Source organism: Phalacrocorax aristotelis, chromosome 1 (assembly GCF_949628215.1).
Source record: "Phalacrocorax aristotelis chromosome 1, bGulAri2.1, whole genome shotgun sequence".
NCBI lineage: Eukaryota > Metazoa > Chordata > Aves > Suliformes > Phalacrocoracidae > Phalacrocorax > Phalacrocorax aristotelis.
Window position 1 is genome coordinate 215737549 of NC_134276.1, and position 19135 is coordinate 215756683.

Sequence of the window (19135 nt, forward strand, 5' to 3'; positions counted from 1 at the left end):
CATTCTGAGATCACTTCATCCTGTGGGATAAACAATCTTGCATTACAAAGATGAGCAGCCCAACTGTTACGAGTAACGTTTAGCAGGAACACGGTATTGAGTGTCAGATGCTTCTTACATCTCCATTCAAACTAATCTCCTTGAGTTGCTCCTAGAAATTACATGAACAGGTCCTTGATTAGTCACTCACATGGTGGCTGGAGAAGCTAAGCTCTAAGAAAACAAGATGTGTATTAAGGTAGCATGAACTGCTCACAGGGAGGCCTTTTTTCATCAGTTCTCTGTTCCCATTGTGATTTGGTTGGAGGTTTCAACAAGGAGAGTCGTGATGGAGCTGCCCTGTGCCGGGACAGGTTTCCTGCAGATCCTCAGCTATAGTAATCAGAAATCCTGCTAAAAGTTACTGCAGAAATTGAACAAATTACCAGTCTTTTCCCCTGCCAGCTGGATGACTGTGGGGCAGAAAGGCTCAGAGATGACAAAAGGTACCCAAAAAATTAACAGAAGAAATCACTTCGTGCACAGGCTTTCCATTTTTTCCCTCACCTTAGTGCAAGACAGTATGACTTGGAAACAACCGCAAATTATCTAATTTGCTTGTACATGCTCTTCTTGTGAACAGCCACCACTGCGAGATCACTGCTCCAGGTACTAAGTACGGTACAAGCACCCCTTAGCAGAAAGTGCTTACCCAAATCAGCAGAGGTTGTGAGAGAAACAGGGGCACAGAAAGGTGAATGTGTGCAGGCCAGTTCAGAGCGGAGAATAAAACTGTCACCTGCTGAATATATAACCCATGGCCCACACACTACCTTATCCTACCTCTGAGCAGTGTTTTCATGCTCTAACAGGACCCTGTGAACAAGGGGAAAGCTTTCTGCCTGGCCTGCAGTTTCTGTGTTTAATTTCCTCTTATTATTATCTGAAGGACCCCCTTTGAAGAGGATGTACCCACTACATGATATTCCATTTCTCCGTTTCTAGGAAAGGGCTATAACAGTGGATGAGGGCTGAAATGCCACAGCCTGAAATGCCAAACCATGAGGAGCCCCGAGCCACAGCTGCAGCCAAGCCATCAGCTACAGCCTTCTCCCAGATTACCCTTGCCTCCACCTGGACAGGATCCCGACAAGACTGAACTCCACCACACGTGCTTGGAAACACTTCTAAGAGCTAAATAGATGATAAACACCAACCCCCCATGCTGCCTAAAAGCAGGTGCCATGAAATGCATGCATCGCTACGCCAGATCTCATCTGCATGGGGTGGCTGCTGCTGCCCGCAGCAGCTGCCTGTCTAGAGCTGCTCCTGATCCCCTTGTCTCTCCTGCCGGTCCCCCTGCCTGCTCACAACACTCGAAGGCAGCAGGGTGCCTGCAGTTGCCATAGAAACTACACCTCACACCCTCCCCTTAATGATAGACAGGTGCCAGGATAAGTGAGCGGATAATCGACAAGCAGGGGAGGATTCAGCGCACTGGTATTGGCCTCGTTGCAACTGTCATTAGAGTCCCTGAGAAATGAGAGATACATTAATTTGAGCAGAGATGGGTTTTCTGTCCTGCCTGTGCTGGTGCTTCCAGCAGCCGCCTCTCTGGCTGGCTTAAGGGCGGCTGGAAACAGGAGCGGGAGGGAAACGGAGCAGTTGCCACAGCAACAGCTGAGGATGCATCACCAGAAGGTTTGTCCACGCAAGGGAGCAAGGAGTTGACCGTGCTCCCTGATGACCATGCTGATGGCCTAGCAGGTTCTACACCCTCCACGGTGCAGCCACCCAGACATTTCCACTGGGGTGCATTTTGGGAGGAGGTGGGCACCGCCCCTTCCTTCTGCACCTTGTGAAGAGGAGAAAGCAGGACATTTGGGGGCTCTGAAAACCTGAGTGTTTTTTGAGACCTTGGGGCAAAGCCCTCCCTGAGCCAAATGAAGATGCACTGGCAGGGTGGGGAAGGGCGCTGCTGAGTTTACTACAGACAAAGTCCTTCATGAGGAGACATGGGCATTATCATAGAATAGAATAGAATAGAATAGAATAGAATAGAATAGAATAGAATAGAATAGAATAGAACAATTTTCAGTTGGAAGGGACCTACAATGATCATCTAGTCCAACTCCCTGACCACTTCAGGGCTGACCAAAAGTTAAAGTGTGTTATTTAGGGCATTGTCCAAATGTCTCTTAGATGTCTGCCAGTTCAGGTTGAGCTGTCATTATGACTCCCTGCCTTCTTTTTTCCCGTGCCTTCTTCCCAAAAACCCCATCCTCAAGAAGGGAAAGAGGCCAGTCAGAGCTAAATCAGCGCGCTTCACTGCAGAAGCCACCAGTACAGCTTTTCCTTCGGCACGAGGCACAAGCAAGTGCTGGGCAAACAACGCTCTGCTCCTCAGCAGCTGCTCGCCAGCATGCAGCTCACACGGCTTTCTATCGCTTTTGACAAATTAATATTTGAAGCAGTTGTTTCTTTTATGTGGGCTTTACTGTCATTAGCACGTACAACTCGACATAAAACACTTTGGTGCAAGATCTTTTCTTCTGTTCTCTTTTTAGGCAGCAGATGAAAACCCTTTTAATAAAAAGCTTGTTTGGGGGAGGAAGAAAAACACACACACACACACAAATCGACTGAACAGGGAAAGATGAAAACCTCCTTCAAGGTAATTAAATGATTATGTATCTTTTAAACACAGCAGATAACAGATTTGTTATCTAGGCTTGCTTTTGGCTTTTGCCATTTTTTTCCCCTCTCTTCCCCCCCACCCCCCACAAAGCTAAAATCCTTGCAAGGCCTGGAAAAAGATAGTGTTCATCTTTGAGAAGAAGAAGGCACAAAAGAAGACTTAATCCTTTATCCCATCAACTCAAGTAGGCTACCCCAGCTTACCCAGCCTTGTACAGATGTCTGTGAAACACTGACATGAAAACTCCCCTGCTGGATCACAGCAGGTCTGTACAACGACAAGATGGACGATGCAATCAGTTGTATTGGGTAATAGGTATCAGGAGAGGCAGGTGCTGTTTCTGCAGCTCTTATCACACTGGAGATGCTTAGATCAATTGTTTCCCTCCACTACTTGTTGACTGCCTTACCCGTTTACAGAAGTAAATGACTGAGTTCTCTTACCTGGTGACTGTGTCAAGTAAGTAAGGGTTGATTTCACAGAGTGTTAGTCTGCAATGCAGTGCTTTGTGGCACAATGTTAATTCTGCACTATGACTTCAGCTATGGTCAATGCCAAATGTCAAAAGCAGGCACAGGATGGCCAAGAAAAAAAAACAGAAACTTGGCCTGCTCCGCTCTATCTTTGAGGCTCATTCTCCCCACCATTGCCGCCAGCGATCTCAGGGGAAAAAAACAACAACAATCCACTTCAGTATTAAAATGTCTTTTTCTTTCCTTATTCTTTCCCTTCCTGCCCTTAACAGCAATAATATCAGCTCCCCTTTATAAAGCAAGAAGTCACTCAGTATATTTCAAACTAGTGGACCTGGCTTTCAAAAACCTGCTGTAAAGGGAAATTATACACCAAGGTGAAGTATTTCTGCCGCAAATCATCTGGAGACATCGTCAACCTTATTTGATCGAGTTCAGTGCCATAATCATAAATACTCTTGCTTTATGACCATGCTGGAGTTCTTCACCAGGAGCAAGCACAGGCTTTCCCAAGGCTCCCAGACTAGTTGATTCAGCTCTATTATGGGCAGAGCTGATTCACTGAGCACCTGACAAGGGACAGGTAAAAAAGTCATGGCTTCTTGTTGACAGAGAGGGACATGACTTTCCTCTCCTTTCTCCACCTCTGATTTAGTTTTACCAGGAGGAGGTAGGACAGCTGCCCTGCCCCAGCTTGTGGCTGGCTGATCACAGCTATCCACTGTGCAATTCAAAGACACCCTTGGATGGTAGATCACAGGCTATACAGATAGAAACATCATTGTGCCTTCTGGACAGTGTGGGTCATGGCCAAGACCTTTCTGTTCTCCCACTGGATTGGTCTCAAATTCATCCTATATTCTGCGTTAATCAGTAACTCATACTACAAGGAAAAAAAAAAAGTAAAAACCCCAGGATCCTCTCAGAGTACATGACGAAGACCTGAAAGGAAGGCAGGTGAGCTCATGGGAATCCAGAAACTTGTGAAATGTGCCAAGGAAAAGATGGAGTTGGATGTACACAAAGGCACAAGCCTCCCTTAAAAGTGCTCCAGGCTGGTCCAGGGGTGATGGGTACCAGCTCAGTCGGTCCATTTGCAGCCCAGGCCATATGGAGAGTGGGAAGCCTGAGACCACATGACAGCAAGATGCTGTACAGGCAAAGAGGGGAAAAAATCACTTGGAGGTGGGTGTATCAGCAAAGAGAAGGTAAAGGCCATCGCGTAGGGGAGGGGAGCAGGTTTGACATGCCAGCAATGATGACTACAGAGGGAGGGAGTTTCTGGCGCTGGTCCATATGACAGAGTAACACCAATATTTGTTTCCTTGGCAAGGAGCCTCTTGGTGCAATCAGACCATACGATCCTGGAAGCTGTCCATGTTAATCTGCTCAACAGACTCATGGAAGGACTGCAAATGGGATAGTCCAACCATCCCATGCTGGTAGTACAGTTTCCCATCAGTACAGCCTCAAGACTTACTGATGTAGCAGGTCCTCATGCCTGGATGGGAGCGAACACACCCCGTTCTCATCCTCCTGGGGTCCAAGTGTTTGTAGAGGAAAGGATGGAAAGGAACTTGCAGATGGAGATGAAAGGCCAGTAAAAATAGTCCCAGTCAAGGTGATGGTATGTTTAGAGCACTACAGAATATGGCACTGGGAAGGCTGGAAACGGACCTCAGTCCTGTCAAGCTTTTGAGTCATGTTATGTCATTGGGAAGTGGGTGGAAGGCTGGATGGACAATGAAGAGCCAGGCTTGGCTTCAAGATACCAAATAGTTTCTATTGTTTAAAGAACCCACTCAATGAATAGGCATGGGTACGGGACAGAATAGGAAAGAATTAAAGGTGAAACTGAAAAACAGACGGTGGAAATTTCAGTGAGAGAGATGAGTCAGTAAGAAGATGGCTTCTCAAGACAAGTGTGCGAGATATACACAGCATTTGTTCAAAGTACCATTTGACAAAACCTTTCTGGCCACGGAGAGAATGTAAATCTGCGTTTGTCAGAATGCACTTGTGATGCCATCCTTCCCCAGCCCTAGTGTCCTTGAGAGCCACAAACACACAGCGATGAGAAGGACCCTGAAGCTACAGGGCGTTTCTCACACTGTCAGGCAGAAAGCTATCTCTGAAAGTTTTGGTGTTTTACAAGGTCATTATCCTTGCAGACCTTGTCCTGTTGTTCCAGTGCTGAGAAGTGTTTTTTCCATGCAGCAGACAGAAAAACCAGCTCCTGAGCTAGGCAGCTGACTGCCAAATGTTGTCTCCCATGGGAAAGAGGTTTGTGCCCAGAGCTGGTTTTGCTGCAGAAATCAAGAGGTCCGCCACCCTCATTAGCAATGACCAATGTAACATACATGCGTCGCATGATGCTATCATTGCCTTGTAGATCAATAGCCATCTTCTAAGGTCAGGTTTGTGCCTCTCCCTGCTGCCATGCAAATCACACAGAGCAGCTTTGCAAGATCAGAGGGCGAGTATCAGCAGCTCAGCAGGAAATCCTCTGTTAAAGGGGACAGAAGAGAGGAAGAACAATCTCTACTGACAGACAAAGACCCCAGACTGGAGCTGTCTCCTAGCCTGAAGATGGTACCTTTCAGAATGAAATCCACTGAGAGGTGATAAAGTGGCAATGAAAAAGGTGTGCTAAAATGGGCAAACCTTGAGAGGATGACGAGTCCACCCCCTCCTCCCCAGTTCTGCAGATCAAGACCATGCCAGAGATAAAGACCAAGGGCTGTGCCATCCCCAGTCCCTTCCCTAAGGAACTGGGATGACACAGAGCTCATGATCTCCTTTCTGATGGGACCAAGTGTCAGAAACACCAGGGATGTGGTAGGGGTTGAGAGAGGAGGAGATACACTGATTTGTGGGCACTTCACCTTGGGCAGGGATCTGGAAGAGAGAAGAGGTGAGAACTAGGGACATAAGTCCTGTGCTTTGCACATGAGACACACTAGAGGAGTCTACCAGAGGACATAAATGGTGGTGGCATTGTACAGCAGGAAGCTGAGACAAAGTGTCCCTGGGAATGTCACCTGAGCAAGAGGTTGAGGTCCCTCCAGTTCCTGAAGTGGAATGCACAGAGACCTGTGGCCAGCAGGACTGGCCAAACTCTGCCAAGGCTCCATCATGTGAGGTGATAGGGCTTCTCTGGTTGGGATAGCCTACCAGAGGGCTGAACCCTGGGCTGCCTTCCTGCACCACTTCACCACCAAGCAAAGGATGTCAAGTCCTCCAGCTCCTTAGCAAGATTTCCCGCAGGTTTACAGCAAATTGTGAAACCTAGTAGATGAAGAACTAGCAACCTCCATGCTCATGAATGTTTCTGGCTTGTCCCAATGCCACAGCAGTTCAGGATGTCTGCTCCAGGACACCTCAACCAGCACATACATGACATCCCAAGCAGTATATAAGGAAGGGGTGGGAGGGAATGGAGGATGATATAGGAGTCTGAGGACACTACACGTGTGTCATTTGGTCCAGCAAACTGGGGCATGGGCTGACCCAGCAGGTAGAATAGGGAGCTGTGGGGATTTCATCCTCGGAATGTGACACACGCTTCCAGAGTCTTCAGCACCTGCCTCTGCGCCCGGTGGCATCAGATCTCTCAATGGGTACTGGTGGTCCCTTGGGCCAGGTGAACAACAGGCCATCTCAGGGCATTTACCAGACAGGCCAGGATGCTTTCAGACCATTCCTGACCAGGAAGTAATTAAGTGGCTTCCCATTTGTATTCTCCCAAGCTCCACTTGTCTGCAAGCGCACATTAGTTACAATATCAGCCAGACAGCATTTGCAGTGCAGCAGCCAGCTCTGTATTAAGCCCCAAGGCCCAGTTCAGCTCAGTGACTGGCAATGAGGCATTCCCTGGCCTCATCTGGAGGCATTTTGATGCACTGGCCGTTAGGCACCAAACCCACAAAGCCACAGCAGTGCTCAAAGCACGGCTGAAATCCCTTGACGCTGTGGACATAGGCCATAAATCCTCCCCAGATCTCAACAGCCTGGGGTATGTGCTTAGAGGCAACTTCCTTCTCTCCTGGAGGAGATGCATGCCCAGTGTTTCCCATCCCTCCCAGTCTCTTGGTGCCCGGTGCTTGCAATGCCTTTCGGAGGTAACACACCTCCTGTAGTGCGTAGGAAGGAGAGGGCAGCTCCGTGGGGGTCTGGTAGAGCAGAGAGAAGAGGAGCGATCTGCAGAGGGTAAGGTGAGGGTCTCCTGGAGAGTGAGCAGAAGGGGGAGAGGGTGGGAATGGAGGTGGAGAAGGCTTCCTGGACTGTTGGTCTGACCCAGGTGAAAACACAATATCAATATCAGACTTTAGCAGCCCACCTACACGATGCATATCCTGTGCCCCTGCCTACCTCAGGCAGCTTGACTCGTCCCTCCTGGAAGGAGCAGGAGCTGGGGTCATGAGTGCAGACGTGGCGGTACTTGCACCAGTGGCACCGGTAAGGGCTCTCCACGCATGACAGACACCTGGAAATAGAGAGAAAGAGTAGTGACTTGGCCAGCTGGGTCCCGTCAGCCAACAGGACAGACCTTGAGGCTGATAGTGTTTCTCAGAGGGAAATATAGCCCAGCAAGCATTGCTTTTGCCATCACTAGCAGAAGGCCATGGGCTTTGCACTGACCCAGCACTGTCAGGTCTCAGGATGATGCTGGACTTGCCATGGCCTGAGATGGTTGTCACTGCGGTCACAAGTGTCTCGTACGAATTAGATAATTTAGATTGCATTCATATCAATGTAACTAGACTAATAATAATCATCATTGTATTTTGGTTGCCCTGTTACAACTTTTAATCAGAGTATCAACAAGTTCTCAGCTTCATATATGAGGTGTTGTCCTTTTTTGCCCATAACAGAATCCTGAGTGTAACAAAAATAAACAAGATCCGAGGACGGGTGGAAACTGCTACAGCCTTGCTGCCTCCGCACTCAACTGCACCAGTGCCCTGGGAGCTGCGAACACATCATGGGAAGGTGGCCGAGGGAGGGACTGGCGGGCGGAGTGGTGCCCATGGAGGGGAGTCCCTGTGCACCAGCAGTCCCAGCTGGCTAATCCTCCCACTCACACATGATACAGAGGCCAAACACAAACTGGGATGCACCCAGGTCAGAAAGCCAAGGATGAAGGAGGGAATTTTCTCCCCATGTCCCACATGTTTATTAGTGTGAGATCTGTCCAGGGAGATGTGACTCCTGCAAACACTTAACTCTCTTCTTCTTTTCTTTGTCTCAGCAGAGACCAAAAGACTCAGAGGGTACTTGCTCAGGGTGTAGAGAAGAGCCATCCCCTCCATCTTAAAAGGTTTTGCTCTCCTATGCTACGTAGACCCTGCAGAGTAGGAGCTGCAAACACCTCTCCTAACTGTGTTACAGCACTGACTTAGACTTATATCATACTTTTTTTTTCCCTTAAATTTCATTCAGTCTCTGCTCACCAGCAACCAAACTGAGACATAACAAGCTCTCTGCACAAAACAAGCTGTGGATACTAGCAGCTCCTGGTCACTCACAGTATTGGAGATCTTTGTGCAGCTGCAGGCTCTATAGGATGTGGAGGGGACTTGGTGGGGAAATTTTCCTGGCCCTTATGTACCACCGGCTTTTTAATGGGCAGGAGTTGAAAAATTGCCTCCAGTAGAGCTTGGCGGAGCCCATCAGGCAGACGCACATCCTCACCCTTGTCTCTGTGAAACCTCACTCAACTCCAATCCACTTTCAGCTCTGGTACAGCGAGCTGTTCTTCAAATTGGTAACAAAGCGCTTGCTCTGATACAGCGAATTAAAAATGGATAGTGTATTATAGTTTGTCAAGTAAGAAACCAAAACATGCCATAAATATTTAACACCACCATCTCTCCTACTCTCCCCCCAACACTTGCTTTCTGACACTGTTTGTCAAAGCAGCAGGAACACAGAAATAAGGTTTGCCTTTCCTTGTGAATTGCTGAGCCACAGTAATTATCTGCTTTTGGCACTTCTGGTGGCTCAGTGGTGGGGACAGAGCTGCTCAGCCTTGCACAGGGGCAGATCAACCTGCTGGAGGAGCACCTTTCTGCCGGAAAGTTGTAGAAAGCAAGCAGGCAGCTCCTGAGCAGTCCTCCATGCCAGCTGAAGCCCACAGGAATGGGGTGCAGGGCAGGAAAAGAGATCAATGGATGGAAAAGATGGTCTTGAGGGAATCAGCTGGGTGCTCCCTGCTCAGTCCACATCATACAGGATCCAGCAACTCCTGTCCTTCCAGATCTGAGGGCCCAAGACCGTACTAACCGTCTGGGGCAGGCTCCTACCAGTGGGACTGATAGCATGGAGGAGGGTGGGAGGTGCGTGTGTGTGGGCAGGATCTGCCATCCACAAACAACTGCTTAATAGGAAGATGAGGGGGCCATTTGCTGAGGTCATGACTTGCTTTTGACTCCTTCCCTGGCAAACTCCCACTGATGTGATGCACCTCTACCTGAGGGACACATGAGGGTGCACCACTCCCCAAGGCAATGCCTTCCTGCAGAGGATGCTCATCAGCAGAACAAATGATCACTATACTACTCTTGGTCTTTCCAGAGAGACCCCACCATGCTGACCATCACCCAAGCGACCCTGCATCACTGGTCACACCCTGACTCCTGGTCACCTCCACACCTAACCACCTTTGGGAGGGACATGTGCCCCAGTCAGCAGTGAGTTCTGTGGCAGATCCAGGGGTGGGTGGAAAGCAGATATCAAAGGTAATGTACGTACGAGTTGTGGACGCTGCAGTTGTAGAAGACGAAGCTGGTGCTGGCAAAGGTCATACCAGTTTCCTTGGACTTGAGCTGAAGCTGGACAATGTGATGGTCTCCTGGGGAAAAAACAAATGCATCAGTGTGTGAATACTTTCTTAGCCTAGTTAAGCCCTGCTGGCCATTCCATCAGTCAAAACCTGGAGCTATCCCACAGTACCTTGGCTGTTCTATCCTCAGAAGATATAAGAATTTCAATAAAGTCCTTCCAGATCCCAGTTCTTCACATATACATCTCCCCCTCTCATGGTACTGAGGTGATGAAGTAGGTCTTCACCACTGGAAATTATCATACCTGGGAGCAGAGTCTGGGCTGGATGATGATGACAGGTCTAGACCATACCTCACTAATTTCAAAGATCTGGTGACTGAATTAATCAAGTAGGAAAGCTAAGCTCAGAGAGGCAATGCAGGTGGCTGAAATGATGAGATCATTAAAATGGAGTACTGTCCTTACAGTTCTTCATTGCTTGAGGTTCATTTGATGTTCCCAGAAGGAAAGGACCTGTGGAAGATTTGACTGCTGGCCCCAAACATTGGTGGCCTGTGCATACACTGTCTGAAAGATAAACACACCTGCTTTCCTAAGGGGATAAAGAAAGATCTATTTTCTCCTCACCCTCATTATTTAATGCTTCTGAATAGGGCCCAATATCCAGGACAACCAAGCTGTTTTCAGGTGCCTGAAAAAGGCCACCTCCAGATCCTGCCCCCAAAGAGAGGTTATATCTTGATAAAGCAGGATGGAGGAATGACAAAGGAGGAGATACTGTAACAGTGAGGTCAGGGTAGGGGTTCCCTACCTGCAGCCTGGGAAATGCAGATGATTCCCACATGAACAGTTCCCCTAGGTTCACTCACCCCATCCACCCCAAGGTCCATTGACCCAAGCCTTTGGCTACAAAGAACCCAGCTCAACGTGGGGGACATTCGCAAGCCATCACACTTCCAGAAGGACTAATCTGTTTCCATAACAGACCCATCCACTGCAAGACCTGCACCTCAGCTCCTACACACCATCTCCTCATTCCCTTTGCCACTGCTCCCATGCTGGGCAGTCAACTGTTACCTCTTCCCACAATGCCAAAGGCCCTATTCAGAGCCTATCAGCTGTGCGTAATGAGTGGGTGCAGTAATTGCAGTAATTTGGTAGGGAGGGGATCCACGTTTAATTCAAGACTTCAACCTGGCTGTCCCTTTCACCTCTATTATTTTCCTCCTCACCTGAAAGATTCATTAATCAATCAGGCCAAAGCAAACTTGACAATTCGCGGCAGCGTGCGCCTGTGTGCACGCTCGCCCACCTACAAGCACACACACGCACCCCACACACTTCACTAAACATGTTTTGCTGCCAGTGCTCGACTCTGCTGCCCATCTGCTGCCGCCGGCTTTGACAGCTCTGTTAACTGCTTCGTATTTAACAACTTTGCCAGCGTCTTGCATATATTTTAAAACAGGATGTGAGGATTGGATGGCTCCAGGGATCGGACGTGCTACAGAGCCACACATCCTTTGGTTCATATCCAGCTTCTGGCACTATGCATGGAGGACTTGGTCTTTGCAGAGGTGCAGAGTACCAGCTGCTGAAGTTGATACAAGCTGCAGGTGCCCAGCTTCTCTGAAAAACACGCTTCACATAAATCTCTCTTTCTTGTCCTGCCTCCAGCTTTCACTGCTATTTTTGTTTGCTGGTTGATTATAGCTTGGCCTGGGACAGATGTCCATACCGAGGAAATAGTTTCTGGCATCTGTCTTGGTAGGCAAACATGACTGATAATTCAGTGGGACCTGAAAATGGTAATAGCCCTCTGGGGGCTTGTTTTGGGACAGCAATGGAGAGCACATGCAGCAGTGTGCAGCTTGGAGCAAGCAGAGATGACGGTGACAGTTCATGTCACTTCCTATTCTGTGGCCTGAGGATCCTCCGAGACAAACTTTACAGTAAATTTTCACAGGAAGCTAAGGAAAACAATGACAGCATCCTCTCTGCGCCTCTTGGGGTGATCAGCGGGGTCAATCTTTTTCTATTTAGTCCCTGCAAAGAGCCATATGTGCTCTTGAAAGTACCTAGAAAAATTGTTAGAAAAGAGAAACAAAAAAGGGCAGGCAGTTGTGGGTTGGGGGACCATTCTTGGAGGCAAGGTATGTTTTTATGATGGGCGTCTTTGGAAGAGGGAGCCAGTAACTCACCTGGAACAGCAGAAGGCAGTAAAGGCCAGGGACAGAGACCAGGAACTAAGCATACAGGTCTAAATATGGGAGTAGGATAAATTACAGACAGGATCGTTCAGGTCTGAGGGACTTTCTGGCTGCTGCAGGGGATGGGATGTGTTGAGAGCATGTACACCCTCATTCCCTTGGTTGTATGACACCAGCCTCGGCAAAAGGGAGCGAATATCCCACATCCATCTCTTGTTTTTTGCTAGATATATGCAACTGCCACTCGGTGGCAGTCTGAAAACACATACTCTCACACATATAAGCACCTTAATGCAGGTACTGGTATTGCAGCACAACGCTTGCACACGTGTGCACACATAAACACGCACATTCCCGCAACTCGTGGTACGGTGTGTCGCTGCGCAGCTCCACCAGTAAGCACCAGCACAGCGTCCCACCTGCTCCCTGTGCATTGCACACCCTGTCCTCAGGCTCTCACGAGCCAAACTCTGCTTTGGCAGAAAGCAGAAGGAGAGACACAGGGGTGTGGGGTGAGGAAAGGAGGGAGACGTGGTGCAGGTGGAGGAGCTGTGGGATACCCACCGTTCTCCGTGATGATCTGGGGCACCTCTTTGGCAGCTGGAGAGATGCATTGGATCTGACTGCCCACCACCAAGCCATCCATCTCTGAAAGGTCCTCGAAGGTGCAATTGACTCCTGCTGACAGCTCGGGGACATTGTAGGTCTCCAAGACCAGCTGCAGGCAAAGACGGAGGGAAGGAAGAAGAGACAGAAAAAAAGAAGAGAGAATGCTAAGCCGAACAACAGAGCTGGTCCAGCAGGAGAGAATTACACTGGAGAGGTTGGACAAAGAGCCTCTTGCTAGAGAGAGCATCCTCCTTCAACAGAAAGCAGCTATTCAGGAGAGGGGTATGTGTGTGGAGGGGGAAGGGGATGAGATGCTGATGCCGACACAAGTGGTACGTGGCTATGCAGGGGCAACTGCACTGCATCCCAATGCTGGCTGGGTCAGTGGAGGGGAGGGAGTGCTCACTATCTGTCATGCAAGTGTAAGGTTAGGCAGGGAGTCTTTGGAGCCAGCTGTGAAGACCAGGGCTTTGGTGGCCCCAAAGCACGCGGTTTCTGAGGAAGGTGACTACTACTCACAAGAGGCACTCTGCAGACTACAGAGAAACTGTAGCGCTCCAGTCTAACTCTCTACGGCCTGCCCTCCTAGCATCAGCAGATGGGGGAGCGCTCTGTCACCAAGTTCCTGTGTAAGGAGAGTCTAGTTACAGCCTTCAGTCCACCACAAAACAACACTGTCTCTAGAGGCACAACAAACCTCTCCTACCCATCCCACCAAAGAAGCAGTTGGCCCTGGGGACATGCTGTATTGGGCTGCCATACATAAAAAAAAAAGCTGTGAAGGAGAAATTGCCCATGGTTTTAGCTTTCACAACACCCATTGGCATTGTTATGTCATTGCCCACGGTCATGGAGGAAAGGAATCTCATGGCTGGTTTTCACCATGTTTATTCTCTGGAGAAGGACCCTCATGCTGCTAAGTTACCTGACCAGCTAAGGTCCTGCATCACTGCTTTCCATCCTTGAGGGTCCTGCCCAACCTACTAGACCACCTCCAAACACAGAGAGGCACCCCATTCTAGCACCTGCTGATGACCTTCTAGTTATTATTGTAGAGCTTTTCTGACCAACCACTAGAGTCAGCCACTTGACGCAGGCACAAATGCATATGCTCTCCACACTTGCCTCCTCCATGAGCTAGCTGAGGCCCCATCTGAGGTGACAATCACTGAAAGGAGACACAAATGCATGCTGAAGTGTTTCTACCAGCACAAAGAACAGAGGAGGTCAGTCCAGGTGACAAAGCAGGAGAGAATTGTAACATAACATAATGCTTACTGTTCCCCCACATTGTGTTTTTCTCACTTACAGAAGGCTTGGAGCTATTTCTTCACACTAGGCACCATCAGGGAGAAAGGCCGGGCAGACAGGCTTCAGCTTTGGCTGACATAAAGCCTTTGTGAGAGTATGTTCATTTTCGGGCAATGGGAATGGCAATGGGAAAGGCTATTTTTTTGTCTTGGATGAGGAGTAGAAAAAGCTTTGGTTATTTGGATAGATTTAGCACTCAGGTTAAATCCATTCTCCCTGCTCATTAATACACTGCTAGTTAGAGAAGGGCAAACTATTCTGCTTAACAAATATTTCTCTCTGAGCATGGGCAATGCAGAATGAAGGTGCACCATGCAGAAGATGACACCAGTGATGACCAGTAGTGCTTGGCAACAAACATCATGAGCCAGTGCACACTGAACAGACAAGAAGTCCTACATCCCACATGCCTGCTTTGGAGCTGCTGTGATGAGGGAAGAACAGAGCCTTCCCCCAGCAACTATATCTTCTCAGAGATCCCAGAGCAGCATCCCTAGACTGAAACAGACTCAATTTTCCAAGTCCCCAGACTGACAGACTCAGGTACAATTTTCTAAGTGCCTGTAAGTGCCCAAAGTCTAAAAGATGTCTGTTCACACAGATACCTTCTCTGCCCCCATGGGCAACAACTCAATGTTATTGACCCATTGCTAGGACCCAAGCGAGACTCAGCAAGGACACCACCACAGCTGTTCCTTTTTTGGTGCTCCCTTCCTGATTTGCCAAGAGACTGTCTCTGGTGACTGTGGATGGGCTGGGACACCAGTCTGTCTGGGACTGGGCTGAGACTCCCATTGAAATGTTCTTACAGATTATTGGGCAACAGTCAGACAATGGCAACTTCTGATCCCAGCAGCTCTGGGTCGACTTGCCCTGCCAGAGTAACCTAGAGGTAAAGGTCTTTTATTCTGTTATCAATTTCAATTGCCCTGAGCCATCTAGTCCCCCAGGATTTATTCCAACATGAAAGAATTCAACGGCTACTGAGAGAATAAGAAAAAGAAACCTTGAACTCCCAGAAGAACAAAAGACTCAAGATGTCTCAGATCAGTTTTGTTTGAAGCCTAGGAAAGTAAAGTCACAGCAAAGTTAAGAGGCTGAAACAAAGCAGCAATGATTGGACATGCAGGCTTTGAAAGGCTGACTTCATTATTACCAAAGAAAACCTAGCACTCCAAAACCTGTCACCTGGAAGATGTCTGGCAGCTGCATCTTCAGCAACACCATTTAGACCTTTCAGGGTGTGGGGTTAGTGAACAACTCATCCAGAGACTGAGTTTTTGGGGTCTAGGTTATCAACTCAATTCCATCCCAAACTAGTATGGCCAAAGGGGACAGACCCTTAGTAGTCTTAATGAAATACCCTTCTAATAGTAGTCTCTGCCTTCGTCTCAGAGGGTACTGGGATTTCACCACATAAGGTACTGCTGTCATGAATCAGGAGAGAAACCATAAACCGGTTAGATCTTCAACAGAGGTTTCTTGCCTTAAGCCCAGAAAATGATCAGGATCATCTACTGCTCCACCAGCATTCAGTGCGTGGCTTTGTTGGCTGCTGACTTGAGTAGCTCATGGACATAAAGACTAAACTTTGTGCTGAGGAACAAGAGAGCATGAACCTTGGCAGCCTTAGGTTCCTCTAAGTAACATGCTGTCTCTCTGCTCTGCACGCTCAGTGCTGGAGCTACAGCAGGGTGGAGTTCTTGGTGTCTTAAGAAAGACATACTTCCACCCAAGATGGCAAAAATTGAAATAACACATCATATCCCTCACTTGCCCCTATCCTAGAAGGTTATTTAATTATTTCATGATAATGTCTCTAGCCTAAAGCCTATCCCAGCCATACACAAAACCCTCTCCCAAGGAGGTTAATAAATACACTGTATGCACACAACATGTGCAGGGTGCAAAGTCCCTCAGACCTGCCCTCAGCTCCTCATAGCAAACAGGGAAACCTCTTCCACAGTTCTAGACAGGGGCTAACCAAGGCCAAAATGTCCTTCCACGGTGAATCTTTCTCTGTGCCAGGAAAGTTGCTGGGGAAGTTAAAGGACTCTGGATAACCTCGTGCATGGAGCTGCCAGTCCTTCCCGCTCATGCTGCACCCAGGTTGAACATATCTGGGCCTGTCAGACTGCATGGGCTGATTAAATCTGAGGGGAAATAAGGATTAATGCTCCTCACCAATACGTTGTACTGGGAGACGGAGATGTTGTTAGGATGCACGGTAAGCCGGACGCACTGCTTCATCTCCGAGGCGAATCTCCGAGGCTCACTGGAGCGTTCACATCGCTCTTTCCTTGTGCACCTGAACAAACGGGAACAGAGAAGGACAGAGTTAACACAAAGCCAGGCTGGGAGGGTGAAAACAGCCCTGAGACATAGAAGGAGCAATAATTTTGGATGGAAAGTCAACACTGTACATTTTGGGACCGCACTACGTGGAAGACCACACTCATGCCCTGGAGCACTGACTCGTGCAGTCACTCAGCAGGCTGGAAAGTTGCAAGGACACTATGAAAGGAGAAAGGGTGTTGGGTGAAAGCCCCATCCCTTGGGTAGGCTGCACAGCTCTAGGGATGCTCTGTCTCTCTACCCACATAGCAGGTACAGCACAACCTTCCCCTGGCAGCCCTGAAAAATGCCCTGTCCCAGGGCAGCGGGATGTCTTTTTTAGAGTAGCTGTGCATAGTCCGTGATCTTTGGCACTGTGAAGGAGACTACAAATCTGTGGTAATTCTGGGCTGCTCATACCTCTCTGCTGGGAAGGGGCAGCCCTCCAACCCATTGCCCAGCAGCTCCTCAGTAGTCCCAGGCAGGCTGAGGGATTTTTGCCATCTGGGTTGAAAGTGCCTGACTAAAGGTGCCCAGGGTTGAATCTTAAAAATTCTAGTGCTCCCAATTAGTGAGAGTTCAGTGAAATTGGTGGGTGCATGGCAGCTGGGCTGCACAAGCCCGCGAACCTTACGCCACGCACTAATCGTTGTCAGTGCTTTCAGCACTGTCACTGTCTCCTGTCTTGTCTGTCCAGTGTAAACACAAGCCAGCAATGTGAATTAGTAGCTGTGTGCCTTGTTTCAATCCAGATTTGCATTTTCTTAGCATAAAATGCATCTGTGTTTTACTCCATATGTGCTGCTAAAGCCATCGCTTCAAGGAAGATGTCTGCTTAGAAATCCACAGGGTTAATACAAAAGGACAGCTCCAACTGCATGCCAATTACCTTTTGCCATTAAGTTAATGTTATGGACTTGCACAGGGTGTCTTCAATGGATTTTGTTATTAGCAGTGCTATTATGCCCATTAAAATCAGCTATAAAGACTAAGTGTGGATGTTAAATTATTCACCCACTCCCAGACTTCGGAGTCTTAGTTGTGAGAGCACACAGGGGATGCTGGAAGATTAGCTCCAAGATCGCCCCTCAATGTCCTTGCTCCCTGGAGCAGAGATTGTGCCTGTATGCACGGGAATTTGTAGATGGGGATCTAAAGCAACACATGAAAATCAACTCAATATATGGCTGAGCCTGAATATTACAGAGCTTGGGGTCTGGCCTAAATCTTTAAAGCTTGGCTTCTCTCTAGTGGCTGATGCTAGATAAAAATGAGCACCTCAATTTCAAACTCAAATTGTTCCATCTTTCTGGTAGAGGAAAGTTTTGTATTTCCAGCAGAAGTAATCATAAAGGGAGATCTCCACCATTCTTAGCATGCTCTCAGTTTGCTCGGCAGGTTTGAGAGACCAAGAGCAGCATTGCAGCTCCCACTGTCCTTTCCCTAGGAGCCTTCATCCCATTAAGTCTCCTTTAGCACTGCCACATGCTGGATCAGGAATTTTAAACGTGCAGTCTCCAGAGGGCTGGGCGGAGAGCTGATTAACTACTCCCAAAACTGTAAGTCCCCTATAGCAGAACGAAAGTCACGGCAAAATGCTGACCTGAGATTTTTCTAAGCACTTCTATAAAACAAATAGACACAGCAATCCCATCAAAGGACTGCAGAGTGTGGGAACTCCTCTTCTGAGAATAGCTTGGAAGGAAACCCTTTTGGGCTCAGTGCTAAAACACAAGCACCCAAATTCTTCAACATGTCCTGCTATCTCCCATTTATTCCCTCCAGCTGCAGCATGACAGAAATGTCTGGATTTTCTAAAATTAAATGGGCAGATACCCAAGCTCAGGTCAGGTGTAATAACACAGTAGGTTGCAAACACATGCAGCACATTTGCACAGGAGGACAACACGTGGGTATAGGTTAAACATGCAGGAATGTGCTTTGTATTCCCAGCCCCACCACTGAGCAGGAATATAATAATCAGCATCTTATCTTGCTGTTTACTGGTCATACATGTTTAAGACATGTAACTCTTCAGACCAAAACCTCACTCAATATTAGACCGATGTGTTTTGCAGCCTTGATATCTGTTGTAAGGTGTGTTGCCATCCAAATAATGAAATGATGAAACATCAATCCAAATTAAGCCTGGTTTTAATATAATGTTAAGGTTGCAGTGTCAGGCTCTCAGGAATTAGGTACTGGCAGACTGAAAGTACCTTCTGCACTCCTAAATCTGCTCTCTGCACTGACACGCTGCAAACCAGACTTTAATTACAGGATCACACATTATTATTCCTTTTTTCCATGGGTGACCTCAATTCTGCCACTTCCTAACTTTTGACTTTGACTGTCTGACTTTTACAATGCAATTTCTCAATTTAAAACAGAGCGGGGGAAAAAACCCAAAACGCCCAACTGTGCCTGGTGCGTGAGTCTGATGATGGAGGAGCTCTGCCAAGCTGAACCAAACTGAGCTGGGGTCTGGGTCATCGGCAGGGTTCAGGCTGTCAAGGCAACATCACAGACCCCTTCCTTGAGCTAGCAGCATAACTCATCCCAGGTAACTGATCCCAGCTGCTACATAAATCAAGACTAAAGGGATGGAGCTGCCTGCCAGTGGATTTTACAGGCTTGTCCAAGCAGAAAGGAGTGATAGGGGCTCTTCTCCAGAGCCTTTGGTTTCCCTCATCTCCTCTTGCTTATCTATCCTGAGCTGCAGCACGTGGAGCATC

The 19135-nt window shown here is 48.2% G+C and overlaps 1 protein-coding gene across 4 annotated transcripts in view; it reads right to left on the reverse strand.

The window, feature by feature from the left end:
- Window positions 1-19135, reverse strand: part of PLXNA4 (plexin A4) — a 460615-nt gene that overhangs the window by 102820 nt on the left and 338660 nt on the right. For all 4 annotated transcript variants that reach the window (XM_075081683.1, XM_075081685.1, XM_075081687.1 and 1 more), the window contains 4 exons: window positions 16251-16374; window positions 12711-12864; window positions 9904-10003; window positions 7522-7636 (listed from right to left, as the gene is read on the reverse strand). In XM_075081683.1, coding sequence (XP_074937784.1) covers window positions 7522-7636; window positions 9904-10003; window positions 12711-12864; window positions 16251-16374 — 493 coding nt within the window. The remainder of the gene's footprint in view (window positions 1-7521; window positions 7637-9903; window positions 10004-12710; window positions 12865-16250; window positions 16375-19135) is intronic.